We start from the raw sequence: 15,922 nt of genomic DNA on the forward strand, positions 1-15,922 counted from the left end.
GGGCTTCACCCCCCCGAGCTCCCGGAGAGTCGGCCCTAAGAGAAAAGGGGAGTCACCGCTTCCGCCGTGTTTTTCTCACCGCGCCAGAATATGTTGTCATCCAGCCTAAGGTGCCATGACGTAAACCCGGAGGCTGAATATTGATATTTCATCCCCCTCGGCGGGCCCCGACCCCTCCGACAGCGAGCGGGGCCGTCTTTTGGAAACGGCCCTTACGATAAATAGCATTCCGGGTTTCGTGCGCGACGCCGAAAGGCACGGTTGTCTTTATTGGCCCTGACAGACACCCTGGGGCCTCTGGAGGCAAAGCAGAGGGGCAGGTGGAGGCAGGCGGAGGCAGGTGGAGGCCGGTGGAGGCAGGTGGAGGCAGGCGTCACCAGGCCGCCTTCAGCCTGAGCGGCTGAACTTCTCTGGCCAGAGAGGCTTCCAAGACCAGCACCCTGCAAACACTGCTATTTGGAAACCAATGTCTTCGGCTGGCATTTGTATCACATTGTGACGCTTACCCAAACACGGGTCATCCTGTGTGTGTGTGTGTGTGTGTGTGTGTGTGTGTGTGTGTGTGTGTGTGTGTGTGTGTGTGTGTGTGTGTGTGTGTGTGTGGGCCGCGGTGGAATTCCTGCCTGGCTCTGAGTAGCGGTCCGGGTTGTGTTTACACTCCTCTGCCGACCCCGTGACCTCGGGGTCATGACGCTCACTACAGTGGGTGGCGGGTTGCACTCTCACACACACTGGGATGGCCTCTGGTAATGTGTGTGTGTGAGAGGCTGAGGATGTTCTGTGCAGCTGGGTTTGATTCATTTGTGAAGTTGTGAGTGATGGATGGATGGATGGATGTCCCATTTGAAGATGAGAGCAGGTAAAGATCTACTCTGCGAGCAGCATCTGCTGCCTCCACATCCTCCTGACAACCAGCTCTGCGCTCGGGGTCAAAGGTGACGTGTTCAGCTTTGATTTAACGCCCGCCGCTCCATATTCTCACCGTCCACGGCGCACGAGCGCTCGCATCTGTTTTAAATCAACGTCCATCCACCCTTTTTCCTGACGCTAACTGATACGCGAATCCCTCGTTTCACGTATCGTTCACAAATTACAATTTCTATAATCCTGTAACCGTCGCCGCGCCGTAACTTAGACGCGTCCGGAGAACCCGCCGTCGTCTGGTGATCTGCGGAGCAGATGTAGGACACACTCGGTATTTCACGGAGGCTTCGGTGCTGTCGCTAACCTCTCGCCCCGCCAGACATCACTCCCTGCCTGCAGATCCTGCACGTCCTTCTCACACTTTATTTGTTTTCAGATGTTAATTTTCCAATTGATTTTCTGGGTCAGACCCGCTTTAATGGCCTCATCTCGCCGCCCCGTCAAATCCCATCTCTGCAGTCTTTGAACGTTCGGAGTTCAGGGGTTTCTCAACGTCGCCCGTTTTTTTCGTCAAAACCCGGAACTTGAAGGTGGAGCTGTACATGAGTACGTTTGTCGCTGTTTACAACGTCCTGGAGCTACAGTGTTTCTCGGTTACCTCGCCTTCATTCATAAATGTATTAGTCGTATGCTATGCTAACACAAGGGTAGAATCACAGAACCTGCTGCAGATACCGGGGTTTTCTGGTTTCGCGCCGCTTGCCAACCAGTTTGTGCGCAAACTCCGTTTTATCGTCGCAAATGGAACGATGGAATAAGGCGAGGTCATCGGGAAACACTGTAGCTCCAGGACGTTGTAAAACCGCAGACTAGCCGAATTCTGCTGGGAAAAAAATCTCCCATGATAGGAAGGCGTTCTCTTAACCGGCAGACTGTTCATCCGTTCATCATCTCCAGCGGTTATCCTGCGAGTTGTGTCTTTCACACTTCTGGTCTCTCCGGTTTGGGCTCGGAAAGGAACCCTGAGGAACCCCACGCAGAGAACATGGAAGCTCCACACAGGAAGGGAATCCGAGCAGGAACCTTCCGAAGGGCAAAATGTCCTTTATCCATTGTGAGCTTGATACCGATGAACTCTCTGCGCGTTGTTTATTTGGAAGGTGATGGATTTTGAAACCCTCATCGATCGAATGTTTTACTTTCTTGTCCGAAACACGCCGTTGTGTCCGACTAACGGAGCTTTACCTCGGCTCTGCCGGGCGAAGGTGTTTCTGGCCTCCCAGACTCGACAGCAATCTGCATTAGGCCTCAATAAGAGCCCGTCAGTCAACTCCGGATATGGATTCACACACCGGAGTGGCATTACGCCGCCGCCACTGTTTGCCCCCCCACCCCCCCGATCCACCATGCATGTCATAACTGCGGTGTCATTTTTAGATTCCTAACTGCCTGCTCATCACAGAGCCCCGGGCACAGTGTATCCCTGTATTATTGAGCAGATGGTGTTAATGACCAAGTATGTTTTGAAGGGCAGATTTTTTCTTTTTTTTTTTTTTTTTTTTTTAAATGATGGAACGCGCTCGGAAATAAACGGCGCCCGCCTCTCGACCCCCTCCCCCCCCCCCTGTCCGCAGGACGGTGCGCACATGGGACGTCAACTCGGAGAAGCAGCACAAGTCGGTGTTCAAGCCGCGCTCTTTCCAGGGGAAAAAGGTGGTCCCCACGTGCTGCGCCTACAGCCGGGACGGGAAGCTCGTCGCCGCCGGCTGCCAGGACGGCACCATCCAGATCTGGGACAGAAACCTCAGCGTGAGTCCCAAAACACACTCACACATACCGGCCACGGCGACGCGCAAGGGAGGTCGTAAACGTGGGATGTTTGTTTTGGCCCTCCGGTACGGAGCCGTAAGGCCGGGGTCATCGGGTCACGGGCCAGAGGGGTCAAAGTTCAACAAGTCTCGGCAGAACGGGGAACCCCCGGCTTTTTAATCGCCCGTGTCAAAACTCCGAGAGCGGCTGAGGATTTATCGGATGGCCCGTTGTCCCTTTATCGACCTTTCTGCCGCGCTGACCCGGACACATGGCGCTTAGCGCAGACCAGATTTACTACACTACTGAATTAGCGGCGGAGGCAGCGACGCTCGCGTTAGCATGGCAACACATGGCAACGCTATTGCTAGCTTAGCGCAGACCAGATTTACTACACTACTGAATTAGCGGCGGAGGCAGCGACGCTCGCGTTAGCATGGCAACACATGGCAACGCTATTGCTAGCTTAGCGCAGACCAGATTTACTACACTACTGAATTAGCGGCGGAGGCAGCGACGCTCGCGTTAGCATGGCAACACATGGCAATGCTATTGCTAGCTTAGCGCAGACCAGATTTACTACACTACTGAATTAGCGGCGGAGGCAGCGACGCTCGCGTTAGCATGGCAACGGGGCAACGGCGCCGTCGATTGGCTGCTTTGTCCGCCGTACCCGCGCTACGTCACGATCACGGGTTTTCCCCTCGCTCACGTGAGAAGCTGCTTCATCTGGTAGACATGACGGTATTACACGGGACGAGCGGAAGTCATGACAAAAGTCATTAAGATGAACGGTTCGCGTCCCGTTCCCTCCCCGAGGGTCCCGCCGCTAGCTGCGCTAGCAAGCAAAGCCGTGCGCCGAGTCCACCCATGCGTAATGATGGAGTTGAATTACACGGAAATTGCCGCGGGCGCTGTCACGGCCTCCCCTTTTTACATTTTCCGCTATTAGTTAATGATGCAATTTAGCGATCAAAGTGAACATTCCATCCCGGGAGTTTTGTGGAGGTCATGGTTGACGTCGGCTCCTGAGAGGCATCGCGTTACTTCATGTTGCCTCGCCGCGGCCAAACAGCTACTTTCATTCAGGACGTAGGACGTGCGTCTTCTCCGACGTTCATCAAGCTCTTTTCTGGGGCGCGAGCATCTATTTATAATACTTACGATATCACGTGTATTATATCACAGATGGCTCGAGAGTCGTATTCAGCGGCTTTTTTTATTTTTTGCGGCTCGGTTTCCACGCTTTGTGAGAAATACTCCTCCGGCCTAAAAAACACCATAAACCCCGGCTCTCCGATTGACAGTAAAACTGCCGGAGGGCCCAACAGATGTTGTCAAATAAAATACAGATTTTCCAGAAATTGGGTGTGAGCGTTTTCACACACTCGGCGGGGATTAACAGCTTGTTTTCCCCTCCGCCGCTCGTTTTAATTCCGTTGTCGGTCCGTCTTAAGCTCGTGTTTGAACGGGGTTCACGGCTGAGCGGCGTGTTTAGACGGTGGCGCTCGTCCAGAGCAGGAGGATTGGCGAGCAGACCGTGGTGATTACTCACCGCCGGTGAGTTTCATAATCGGAGGGCACACGCTAGCGAAGAGGTTCGCTTCGGTTTGCTCTCTTGGAACCTTCTGAGCGCATCAACTGAGGAGTTCTCAGAGATCCGAGCCCAAGCTCAGTGGATGTTTAGCTTTGTGACACCCACGTGGACGCCGCTGGGAAGTGAAGTGGCGTTTAGCCCGCTGCTAGCTAGCTAGCCTAGAGAACCTCAAGGATCGTGAGATACGATGACCGGGAGGGTCGTCTGTGAGGAGGCGGTAGACGTTTACGGAACGTGGACGGACGAGGCGTCCAAAGAGGCGTCCCGGTTGGACGCTTTTAAAGAGGAGCGGCTTCATTTGTCCATCTGTGGACTTCAGAGTTACATCTAGCATAGCATTGTAGCATCAAGTGTGGAGCCCGGAAGTTAAGGATTGAAAGTCATCGGACTTTTTTTCTGCGTTATCGGTTTCTTACCGTATCAGGTAAATTTCTCTTATTTAAAAACGCAACATAGGCGTGAAACGGATGCATCTTCACTCATTTTCATGGGAAATTCATTTAAAAGGCGAGCAGATGGACTTTGGAGCCGGATGGCACAACTCCAGGTGTTACCGTGCTCTCCGAAGCCGGGCCGAGACTCCGACCTCCCGTCGGTCCCGTCGGACCCCCTCCCCCCCCGGACGCCCGTCCCGGCAGCGATTGGGTTAAAGCTCTCAAAATTTATTGCCCCTCCTCGCCTAAACTAAATATTTACCATGCGTCCCATAGCAGCTTATAATAGTCACGTCTGTTCTCTGACCACTGGAGCCGCTTCGGGCCCGACGGCTCAAGAAATGCACGGATGTCCTCTGCCTTAATCCACAACCTGTGGCACTGGCTGTGATTCAGACACACACACACACACACACACACACACACACACACTCGACCCGAGCCTATCTCCCGCTGTATCGCAACCATTACTCACGGCCGTACTATGCAGCCGAATCAATCAGGATCAATCTTGATCCGCGGCGAGGAGCGATTGGGTTCGACACGCCGCGCCCCGGAACCCTGACACCGGCTGATTGGCTCCCGCCGTGCGAGCGCAGAAGGTCTCCAGCGCCGCCGCCGAGGGTGATTGCGCGAGCGGCCGGCGCCAAATGACGAGACTTCATTTAAATGGTTGCCAGGTAATGTGCACGCTTTAAAACGGCGTGCACGGGAAGAAGGGGGGGGGGGCTTTGTTTCAAAACATTACCACAGACGCCGGAGGAATGTTGTGATGTCATCGGTGGACTTTAGATGTTTCCAGAACATGGAGCAGGATCCCGTAAGAGGTGGTTTTGATAAAGTTGTACCGTTTTGGAAGCGGCGATGGATCGCGGCTGATGAGACGGAGCAGGACAACGAAGGTCCGCTCGCTTTGTTTTCCTTCACTCTCATCCAGCTTCTGAGCAGATGTTTCAAAGGCCCTCCGGAGAAGACAAGTTGGACCAAACCGGTGGAGAGCGGTCTGCTCCGCCTCGCCATCCAAGACCTCCTGACTGGAGAGCCTCCATTGTCGCCGATCTGGTCTTCCACTCATTGGGCCGACCGTACGGAGAATCGCTCAGTGGTCTTCATTAAAGGAACTCCTGTCTCTCGGGGTTCCTGAACCTGTTGGAACCACCCACGGAGGAGATCCTCCAGAGAAACTATCAACATTTCCCGTTTCCAGCCCGGAGGTGGCGTCGCTCCTCCGACGTCTCATCGGAGGACACTTTGATCACAGCCGTCTAGTTCTTCTAGAAGCTTCTTGATAGCTTCTTCATTTACAGTGAACCTCAGACGATGGAGCTTTTTTCTTCTCGAAGATGAACGCTCGGGCATTCACAGAGAACTTTGGTTTTTGCAAGAGCGGTACAGAGGAACCGACTTAGGATTAGCTTTGTGGATCTCAGAGATGGAGATGTTGAGCTTCTCTTTGGGAGGGACCAGGATGGAGAAGATCTGGAATGAGCCCCTCGGAGGGACGGCATGCGGTAGATGTTTTGGAGACAAAGATGGTCCGGTCTTGGACAGAGGAGGGGGAGTGAATATATTGGTGGATGGATGCTGGAATGAGGGGTCTCCAGGAAGACCAGAGAGAAGATGGATGGACGTTGTGAGAGAGGATATGAAGGTCGTTGGTGTGAGAGAGGAAGAGCCAGAGAAGTAGGTGAGATGGAGAAGGTGGATTTGCTGTGGAGACCCTGAAGGGAAAAGCCTGAAGGAGAGGAAGAATTTGTCAGAGAGGAGCAGGACACGTATGACTGAGACAAAGTGACGACTGAGATGGTTTGGACATGAACACTCCTCCTATCATGTCCAAACCAGGGCGAAGATCTGGGTAGAAGGTTGCTGAAGGTGGAGGTCTAGAGGAAGACCAAAGAGAAGATGGATGGACGTCGTGCGTGAAGATATGAAAGTCGTTGGTGTGAGAGAGAGGATCCAGAGAATAGGGTGAGATGGAGAAGGTTGGTTCTGGTTGGAGACCCCTGAAGGAAAAAGGAGAAGATTTGTTATTTATAAAGCACGTTCTTCTTCTCTAACGGAACCAGGGGCTGGAACGGATTCATAGCGTTTCAGTTCATTTTCATGGGGAAATTGAATTTGATATTCAAGTTACGATCTCACAGAAGTCGAGGTACGATTGAATCCACGTTCGTTGTTTCCACGTCCACGGAAGCAACTGGAAAGTAAAACGACAAAAAAAACCCCAAACCTCCTTCGTGGTGCACCATCTGATGCGTTTCTAAACACACCTCCATCTTCCTGGGGTTCCTCTGGCGCTCAGCCATCGTCTCCGGACCATCTTTCTCCTCCAACTGGACAGAACTTCACGGAAAATTAAATAATGGCACTTTCCCCTCTCTGAGCGTGTGACATGGGAACAAGCACGGTAGCTTTAACACAACACACCAGCAGACTGGACGTGGACACACTTTCTCACACACACACACACACACACACACACACACACGCTTCTCCACCATCACCACTTGCTGATTCCATGAAAGATCAGAGCAGCTGTTCGTGACTGTGGTTTGGCCACCTGATCCTCAGAACGTAGCAGAGGTCAGAGCGAGCGGCTGCACAGCGGGCGTCGCCGAGCCGCTCAGCGGCGGCGGCGGCGGCGAGCGCTCGTAAAAGGCAAGAGGGGCTCGGCCATGTTTACGGGAAAGATGTCCGAAGCGGAGGCCGAACCCAGTGCGTAGTTATCGGTGGCGGCGTGGACGGCGGTGTAGGTCGGTGGCCGTGCGGCGCATCGAGGGAGGGAGGGAGGATGCCGCGAGGAACGGGAGCGCTTTGAAACGGCGTGCGCGCGAATCCAGTTTCACGAGCCGGCCATGTAGATTATCACAGGAAGCGTACACCGTGGCATCTACCGCCGCCGGCCAATATCAGGAGAGAAGATAAATACTCAACCTTTCACAACAGCGGTATATGATCTAGAAATAGCTGTGCAGGGCGTATGTTTGCAATAGGAGCCACTCCAGCCGCCGTATATCAAAAGCACGGCTTCTGACCGATGACCATCGCTCAGAGCTTCTTCTCCGTGCAGATCGGCCTCCTGCGTTCGGCGCTTCGGCGCTTCTGATTGATGGAAAGGGGCGTTTTTGACGGTTTCCTGTGCCGCCGCCGTCGCTTTCGCACATTCATGTTGTTTTCTCACTTGGTGTTCCGTCGGATCGCTCCTTATCCTCTTGCTGACGCTCTAATGTTGCACATTTTAAGTCCGATTTTATATTTCTGTGGCCCCAAATCCCGATGCGAATGGACCACGCTCTTTTAAGGATGATCCACACCAACGCTCCCGAGGGGTCCTGAGAGATGTATTTTTAATTTTAGTTTGTTCATTTTTAAAATGTCATTTTAGTGTGGCGATCTTGTAACATCTAAATAAAATATCTAAAATATAGTAAAATGTCGACATTGAGTGTTTGCTTCAAAGTTACCTTCAATCCAACTTATTTTTGTCTTAGTTCAAATCGTTTTGTCGTAGACAGAAATGTCATTTTGTTTTCTCTGCAGTTGTTCATTGATTTAAAAAAAAAAAAAAAAAAGCAAAACATACTTTGTTTATACATAGCATAAAGCCAAAAGAACACATTATATGCTGCGTTAATTCATCTTCTCCCGGTGTGGAAACGGCTCCGGTTTGGATCCAAGGAGAGAGAATAGCGCTGACCGCTACATGCTAGTCGCTTAAATGATAACAATAATAGCTTTAACATAAAAGAAATCTTCAGCCGATGGAGCTTTGCCCCCTGGGAACAGGTGCCATGAGGAAGCTTAAGCTAGCCTAGCCTAGCCTAGCCTAGCCTAGCGCGAACTGTGACCTTCCTGAAAAAGACAGTTTTGAACAACCGCACTGAGATAAAAAGGACAGCGTGTACGTTTACATCGGAGGGACAGCAGAACTACTGCATTGGGCATGTTCAAACCTTCTGCCGGAGCTTTCCTCTCAACTGATTTATTATTGTTTATTCAGTGATTTATGTTGGAGATACGGGAGTTTGGGATTATAATCTTTCTAATGCATGGGCTTTGGTCTGTCCCGCGGCTGTCATGGAACATTGGGATCCTGTCATAGTTTACAAGCTGTTGGAGTAAAAAACAGGTTTAGATGTTTACGTAACTCCGTCTTTGCAGGTCTGTCTGGAGGACCTCATCCCCCTTTTCCTGGAAGCACATTTACCATGTGTTCCCTTGGACGACGCTGCTCTATCCGCTGTAACAGATAACATATGATTATGTCGTGCAGTCGTGTTCCGAAGGACAAGATCATTCCAGAAAAATGTTCGATCGGCATACTTCCGTCGGACGGATAACCTTTTTTTTTTCCCCCCCACTCGGCTTAGCTCCCGCGACATCCCCGTCGTCCAATTTTCCCGAGCCGATAAAATACAATTAAAAACGTCGGTGGCCGTCAATTTATATTCCCGTGGAATATGCTCGTCACGGTGGCTTCGAGGCTTAGATTGGACCCGTCGCCCGTCTCGGGCTTTAGCGTTCCAGATAAGCTCGCGTCGTCATTATTTCCAATTGACCTCTCGACGCGTTGACGGCGGAGGCCGTTTGAGCGAATAAAAAGAGCCGGCAGATAACGGGGCTGTAAAAACGGATTTGAGTCGATGGCAAATTGAGCAAAGCGGCGATGGGAAGCAGAAAGTTATCCCCGGAGAGACCCGGAGGCTAAGTGGGCAAGGTTCTAAAAGCAGAATCCGTGTTATCTACAGTTCAAGGTAACACTGTTATCTGTTTCGGCCAAGTTATTAACTTCCCTGCGTTTGCTTTGGAAGCGAGGCCTGCCCCGCGCTCCTTCTCGCCGCTCTGGTCGTACCGCCGGTTCACCTCCCGCTCCACTCTGGGGCTTTTTAAGCCGGCGTTTGGCCGCGTTTCTCTATCTTATCTGTCTTTCACACACTTAAAATTCCTTATCCGCCTCCCCCGGAGTCAAAAGTCTCTATTGCCCCATTCTCTTTTCACTGATTTATTTGCTTTCCGTTTAGAATTAATGAAAATGTAGCCGGATAAACCAGGGTTATGTTTGTCTGAGTGTCAGCAAGTCCACTTCCCAAACTATTGCTTCACGGGCGCCTTTTAATGATCGATCCGCGTTATCTGTCCGCCTCGGACTCGGCGACACGCCGCATCCTCCTCGGACGGTAGGAAGACGAGCTTCGCCGCCGCCGCAGACGAACGACACGTCCCTAAATTGAAGCCTGGGCTGACGGTCGGACAAAACTAATATCGGCATTAATCAGAAGAAATGAAGCTAACGGGGGATAAACAGTCATAGTTTCTGAAAACGCGCAGGTTTAATCGGTCTCATTGTCATACTGTGCACTGTGTAACAGTTCTTCCACTTGCTGTGCCTGTGTGTGTGTGTGTGTGTGTGTGTGTGTGTGTGTGTGTAGACCTCAGCGCTCACACGTCGGCCCCGACAGTAGCACTCCCGATGCATCAAACCCGGGCCATTTTGGAAAGTCTTACTCAGGAGACACGGAAATGCTTTTGTCTGTGGAGGCAGCATGTCTGAAATGGCTGAGGTTAATTGGAATCAGATGTTTGGGCTTTTCCCTTTTGTCTCTGCCGCGGGCCGGAGGGGATGTTTTTGCGAGGACGTCGCAATTAAATTCAAGTTCAGGCCCCCCGAACGCGATTCAATCCAACATCGATATGATCGGCTATTAATCCTCCCCTTGGCGTGACATCACCTTTAAAGACGAAGGCGGCGGATCCTCCGACGTTTGAGGTGCAACATCTGCGTTATATATAATACTGGAGTTTCTGGACGGTAAACGCCCGTCAGATGCATCCTCGTGGCCTGCGGAGCGTTCGCTCGGGCGTAGACGGGGGCACGCGACGGTTCCAGAGGAGTCCGGAGCTCCGGATGTGAAGACATCAAACGGAGGTCTCGGCTGACTTTTAGGGACGTTGCTGACGGACGGATTCAGCCTCGCCGGGAGGCTTTAGGGGGGAAAAGGGGACATTCGTCATGTATTCTTGCGGCGCAGAGCCTTGGATTGGCTCAGAGGACGGCGCCCGAGCGGCATCTGGTCCGGTGATTGCGACTACATGTTACTACGGTTCATTTTAATGCATTTTAAATAAAAAGCTTTCCGGAGACATGACATTTATGGAGTTTATTTTGCTCTTGAATCCATAATGCAGCTAACATCTGCTCTCAGTTTGCCCCGGCCGCCATTGTTGTCCAGCAGACTTTATTCGGTCAAGTGGAGCCACCGTACCGTGCGAAATGGCGCTTGTGGGAGTCCTTTAGGAACGCCGGAGCATCGTCGTTTCTTTTTTTTTTTGTTTTTAGCCGACCCTCGTTTTCCGTCTGTATCTAAAATCCATCTGTCAGCGTCGGGGTTTGTCCGCCGTCCGTTATCCTTTCTGGGTAACTTTGAAAATCTTCACCGGCCGTCGTGTTTCCCTTTAGCGCAACCGAATAGGCGCTTAAATGATATCCGGCGGCCGATCGGCAGCCCCTGCTATCAGCCCGGTTCCTTCGCGCACGGACTTCTAAACGTACCTCGATACAGCTTCTGCGAAGGCTGGGAAAAGGCTCCTCCACGGACTTCATTTAAATTTGGATGAAATTAAAGCGCACTGGTATCAGGCTTTTCTAGACTCTCCAGAACATCTGAGGTCCATCCAGTCCGGATGAATCGAGTCCTGCTAGCCTAGCATGCTACTTGGGGAAGGGTAAGGGTACTTGCTCGTTGCACATCTCCGGGTTCTACGTTGGTTCCGCATCCAGACCTCTTCATTCATTGAAGATATTGTAAAAGCAAACGCTGTGTATTTAAAAAAAGATTGATATTATCCTCCGGGCTTTCGCTGAAATCTATCTTTAAAAAAAAAACACACAGAGGACAAGATAAAACTGAAAGTCACAAAGTCCGTGATTTAAATGAACTCGTGTTTTCTTAAATGTCCTAAAAGTTCCAGAAAACTCGGAGTGACTTCCTGTATTTGTCTCCTTGTCGCTTCAGGACCGCTGTTTATTTATGTGCTCGAAGACGGCCCGATCTCGATCCCATCCGTCCGTCGGACGCTGAACCACCGCTCTTATCTCATTGGCCCGTGAGCTCGACGCGCCGTCTATTTACAAGTTGACCGAAAGTGTATTTTCCCAGGCTCTCGGTCCTCTGACTCAGCAGTACCCAACGATACTAGCTTGAGAAAAAACCTCGGAGAAGCCGTCCCCTAGCGCCGGACCGGCTGCGCAAAGTCGTAACGTTATAATATTTTGCTAAGTTGATACCGAGAAAAGAAAAAAAAGGCTATATTGAATTTGTCAGGTGGCTGCCCGAGGGGTTGCCAAGGTAAAGCCCTGCGGTATGTGGTCTTTGTACACACCGCCACACCACATGGAGAGTAGATGGGAGACCTTTAGCGGGCTTCATAGTTGAGTATAGCATGTACTCCGCAGAGGAAATGGAAACAGCGTGTTGTTTTGAAACACAGAATGAAAAGGTCTTTTTGTTGAAACGGCGACTGGAGGTTCGCTACTGCACTTTATGCCGTCCGCCGGGAAACATCGGGGGAGTTTAAGAACTGCTCTTCAGCTTGTTTTAACTATCAGGGATCGCCGATCCCCCGGAGGAAGCGCTCTTCAAACATGCTCTTGTCAGTTTGAAAATACTCTCCTCCCGGAATCCTGACCTTTGCGGTTCTTGGTGACGACTGCCAACAATATATAAGATAATAGATTTTGACTCCCGGCCATCTTGTTTGTCGGCCATTCTGCCAGAATAAGCCGTCGTGCTGTTAATTGATTTCCTGCCCAGTTCACACGGAACGTGTGAAAACGAAACGCCGTCTCACCTTTGTTCCGCGGCGTCCACGCCAAACGCTGGCAGAACTCAAAAATAACACGCCGCAAAAAGAGAAATGTGTCGACTCCTAGAGAACGGCCGGGCCGACCGCAGACCGCAGACTTTTACGAGTCCGGAATGATCTGGCGAAGCCTGCCGCTCGAGAAGGACGAGCATAATGGAGGAGCGGGAAACAGCGACGAGCTGAGCGGGAGGAGCGAGCCCAAGATGAGTTGCTCTTCTGTGGATGGAAATCGCGGTCGAAAACCAGAAATTAAACGCCGTGATGTTTGCGGGTCTAGAGGGTTGGACGTATGACCCGGACAGGAGGGGGATGAAGGTAAGCTGCAGAAGAATACGTGAAAGGAACCCAAGTGGAACGCTGAGGCTGCAGGGAGTGGAGATAAAGAAGCTGGAGGAGTTTAGATTGGTAGGGTCAACAGTCCAGAGCGATGGAGTGTGGAGAAGAGTTGGAGGTTCGTGTGCGAGCAGGTCGGAATGGGTGGAGAAAAGTTTCAGGAGTCATTAGAGAAAGGAGAGCAAAGGTGGAGAAGATGGAGGTGAGAGTTGCCATGTTGTCGGGTTTGGAGACACCGAGGAGACGGCGGGACCTTCGGACCTTCACAGATGAAGGTTTGAAGACGACCGAGAGAATCGGGAATGAGTCTATCAGTGGGACGGCGCTGATGTTCTGGAGATAAGGAGAGGGTTTGGACCTGGACAGAGGAGGGAGGGTAAAGATCTGGGCGACAGGATGCTGGGGAGCTGCCAGGCAGGAGGAAGACCAGAGAGGAGGTTTATGGAGAACAGAAGAACAAGACGTTAGTTTGTTTGAGAGGAAAGGGTTCCACTAGTGTTTATGAGACTCGTATGCTTTTTGGTACCCTGCGACTGACTGGCAGCCCTTCCAGGTGGCCTCGGTACCCATCAGTAGCTTCCTCCGGAAGGAACGGTGTTTCTTCTGTCTGCTTTCGACAGTCCAACACCGGTTCCTAACCATTCTTCTCTGTTCTCTTCAGGTGCATACGAGGTTTCACTGTCGGCAGGCCCATGCTCCTGGATCGGACACCTCGTGCCTCGCCTTCTCTTATGACGGCGTCACCCTGGCTTCCCGTGGAGGTGAGACGTTGCGTTCATGGGCAGTTCAGCTCAGAGCTCGGAGCTCCGTCCGATAGGAGATGGAAGATATCGACCGAATCCCGTCGACTAGCAACTAGCGTGTTGTCTCGCTCGTTGACAGGCGGCGTTTACGTTTAATAATCGCGCGTCTAGAATGGCGGCGTGTTCCAATGTTTTCGGGTCACCGACGGGTGCCTGGATGTGGTACACGCTGTCCACATGAATCCAGCTAAGCAGGGTCAAGTGCATTGGGTAAGATAAGATAATCCATTATTAGTCCCGTACCAGAGTAATGGCTCCGGGGGCCGGGATCTCTGCCGCGAAAGCCGCCGTGATTAAAACCCGGCTCGTCGCGGTAAAATAAATCACCCTCCTGTTCTTTTGCTTTGTGAATCACAGATTGATTCAGAGGACGTTAAAATACCTTTTTCATGAGCGTCTACGTTCGTTCCTGGACGGGAAGGAGTACAGTTTAGCGCTGGAAATGAAACCAGGGTGCATTTTGTTGTTTTTTTCCACACACACGCATTCATTTGATCACAATATTATTCAATATATTCCAAAACAATCATCTGCTCATTGAATATGATCCAAACCATATTCAGCTCCAGCCAGCTTTTTTTAAATTCTCCCCCCCCCCCCCCCCGCTCCGCCCCCTCATTCAGCTGTTTGGACAAACTCCCCCCACGCTGGCCGCCCGAGGAAAACGCCATCTGATAAGGAGCGCGGCGTTTCCGAGGCGGAGCGCCGGCACATCCAGTGATCTGGACTGACAGCTGGAAGAAACACAGGGACCGGACAAAAAAAAAAAAAACGTGTCGGCCACGATCTTCGCATCTAATCCCGAGTGTCGTGGTCGCCGTTATCGTTCCGATCCCCGATGAAAAGCCTCTCTCCGCATTTGGACGGCTTTTTAGAGCCGGGACTCAGATCAGGGCGAGAGCTGGAAAATAGCACCAGTACCAAGAAAATAATGAATCAATCACAGATCCGATTCGCGGATTGATTATCTGTAGCTCTTCTCCTGCATGGCGGGTGGCCGGAGCCGTGACTTCACAAGAAGTCATGTAAAAACAAACGTTCACCCTCGCGTTCACACGTCCGCACAGCGTCGGGTCTCCGGTGAACCTCCCGGGTGTTTTTGTGCCGCCCGTCGGACCTCCTTGCTGCGCTAGCGTCCGCACGTCCAAATAAATCCCTCAAACGCGAGCACGTTTGGATCAGCCAGGCTGTCGCTCAAAGCAGCTCGAGGTCCTTCTTGGAAGCGGCGACTGCGTTTGAGCTGTATTTGTCTCCGTCGTGTCTCCAGGGGACGACACCCTGAAGACCTGGGACGTACGCAGCTTCAAGAAGCCCGTGAACGTAGCCACCGGACTCACCAACTACTTTTCCATGTAGGACTTTTTCCGCCCGATCTTTAAGCCGCCTGGTATCCGTGTTCGGGTCATGACGTTCGCTCTTCCTCGCCAGGACCGACTGCTGCTTCAGCCCGGACGACAAGCTCCTGGTGACGGGCACCTCGGTGAAGAGGGACGAGGGAAAGGGGAAGCTGGTTTTCTTCGAGCGGGCTTCCTTTCAGAGGGCGTACGAGATCGAAGTCACCGACTCGGTAGGTGTCGCCTCGGAGCGAGGACGCCGAACCGCAACGAGGTTCCCGCCGAACGGCTGCTACAGGGTCTTCTCGCATGATCATATCTTTTTAAAAACACGCGATCGTCGTAGGGGTTCGCCCCGACGCTGCGCTCAGACCGATCCCGCCGCTCGGCGTCCGTCATCGTCCGGTAGAAGTAACAACAAAGAGGGAGCCGCCCGGGCCGGAGGACACATCGGGAAGAGTATGAATGTTTAGAAAAGCGGCGACGCGGAGCAAACCGACCCGAGGCCGGTCGGTCCTTAAAAACAAAACCTCTGCCGCGTCCGACGCTTTTACTCTGGAGCGCCGTCTCCGAAAAAAAACTTCTCGTCCGCCCTCCTTCAGACCCGCTGAGCAGATTTATCACCGGTTCCCTGTAGTCATAACAGTGCCGGCCCACGGAGGATAATGGCCGCCGGTGGAACAGTCACACTTTCACACAAAGCAGTGAGCGAACAGGAATGAGACAAAAGCTATGTGTGTGTGTGTGTGTGTGTGTGTGTGTGTGTGTCTTCCGCGCTCTGCCGGCCAGCTGCCGTCAGCTGGCAGCCTTTGGCAGCGCTCTGCACATCCACAGTAAGTGCATACCTCTCTGCACAGTTGCCCCGCTGAGGCGGCGCCTGAT

At 52.1% G+C, this 15,922-nt stretch overlaps 1 protein-coding gene across 1 annotated transcript in view; it reads left to right on the top strand.

The window, feature by feature from the left end:
* wdr70 (WD repeat domain 70) overlaps positions 1 to 15,922 on the top strand; it is a 46,351-nt gene that overhangs the window by 15,869 nt on the left and 14,560 nt on the right. Inside the window, exons 10-13 of the mRNA XM_086151795.1 lie at positions 2,499 to 2,673; positions 13,565 to 13,664; positions 14,974 to 15,058; positions 15,135 to 15,273. Coding sequence (XP_086007921.1) covers positions 2,499 to 2,673; positions 13,565 to 13,664; positions 14,974 to 15,058; positions 15,135 to 15,273 — 499 coding nt within the window. The remainder of the gene's footprint in view (positions 1 to 2,498; positions 2,674 to 13,564; positions 13,665 to 14,973; positions 15,059 to 15,134; positions 15,274 to 15,922) is intronic.

Source organism: Fistularia commersonii, chromosome 9, assembly GCF_037954325.1.
Source record: "Fistularia commersonii isolate RoL2024-O1a breed Wild chromosome 9, RoL_Fcom_v1.0, whole genome shotgun sequence".
NCBI lineage: Eukaryota > Metazoa > Chordata > Actinopteri > Syngnathiformes > Fistulariidae > Fistularia > Fistularia commersonii.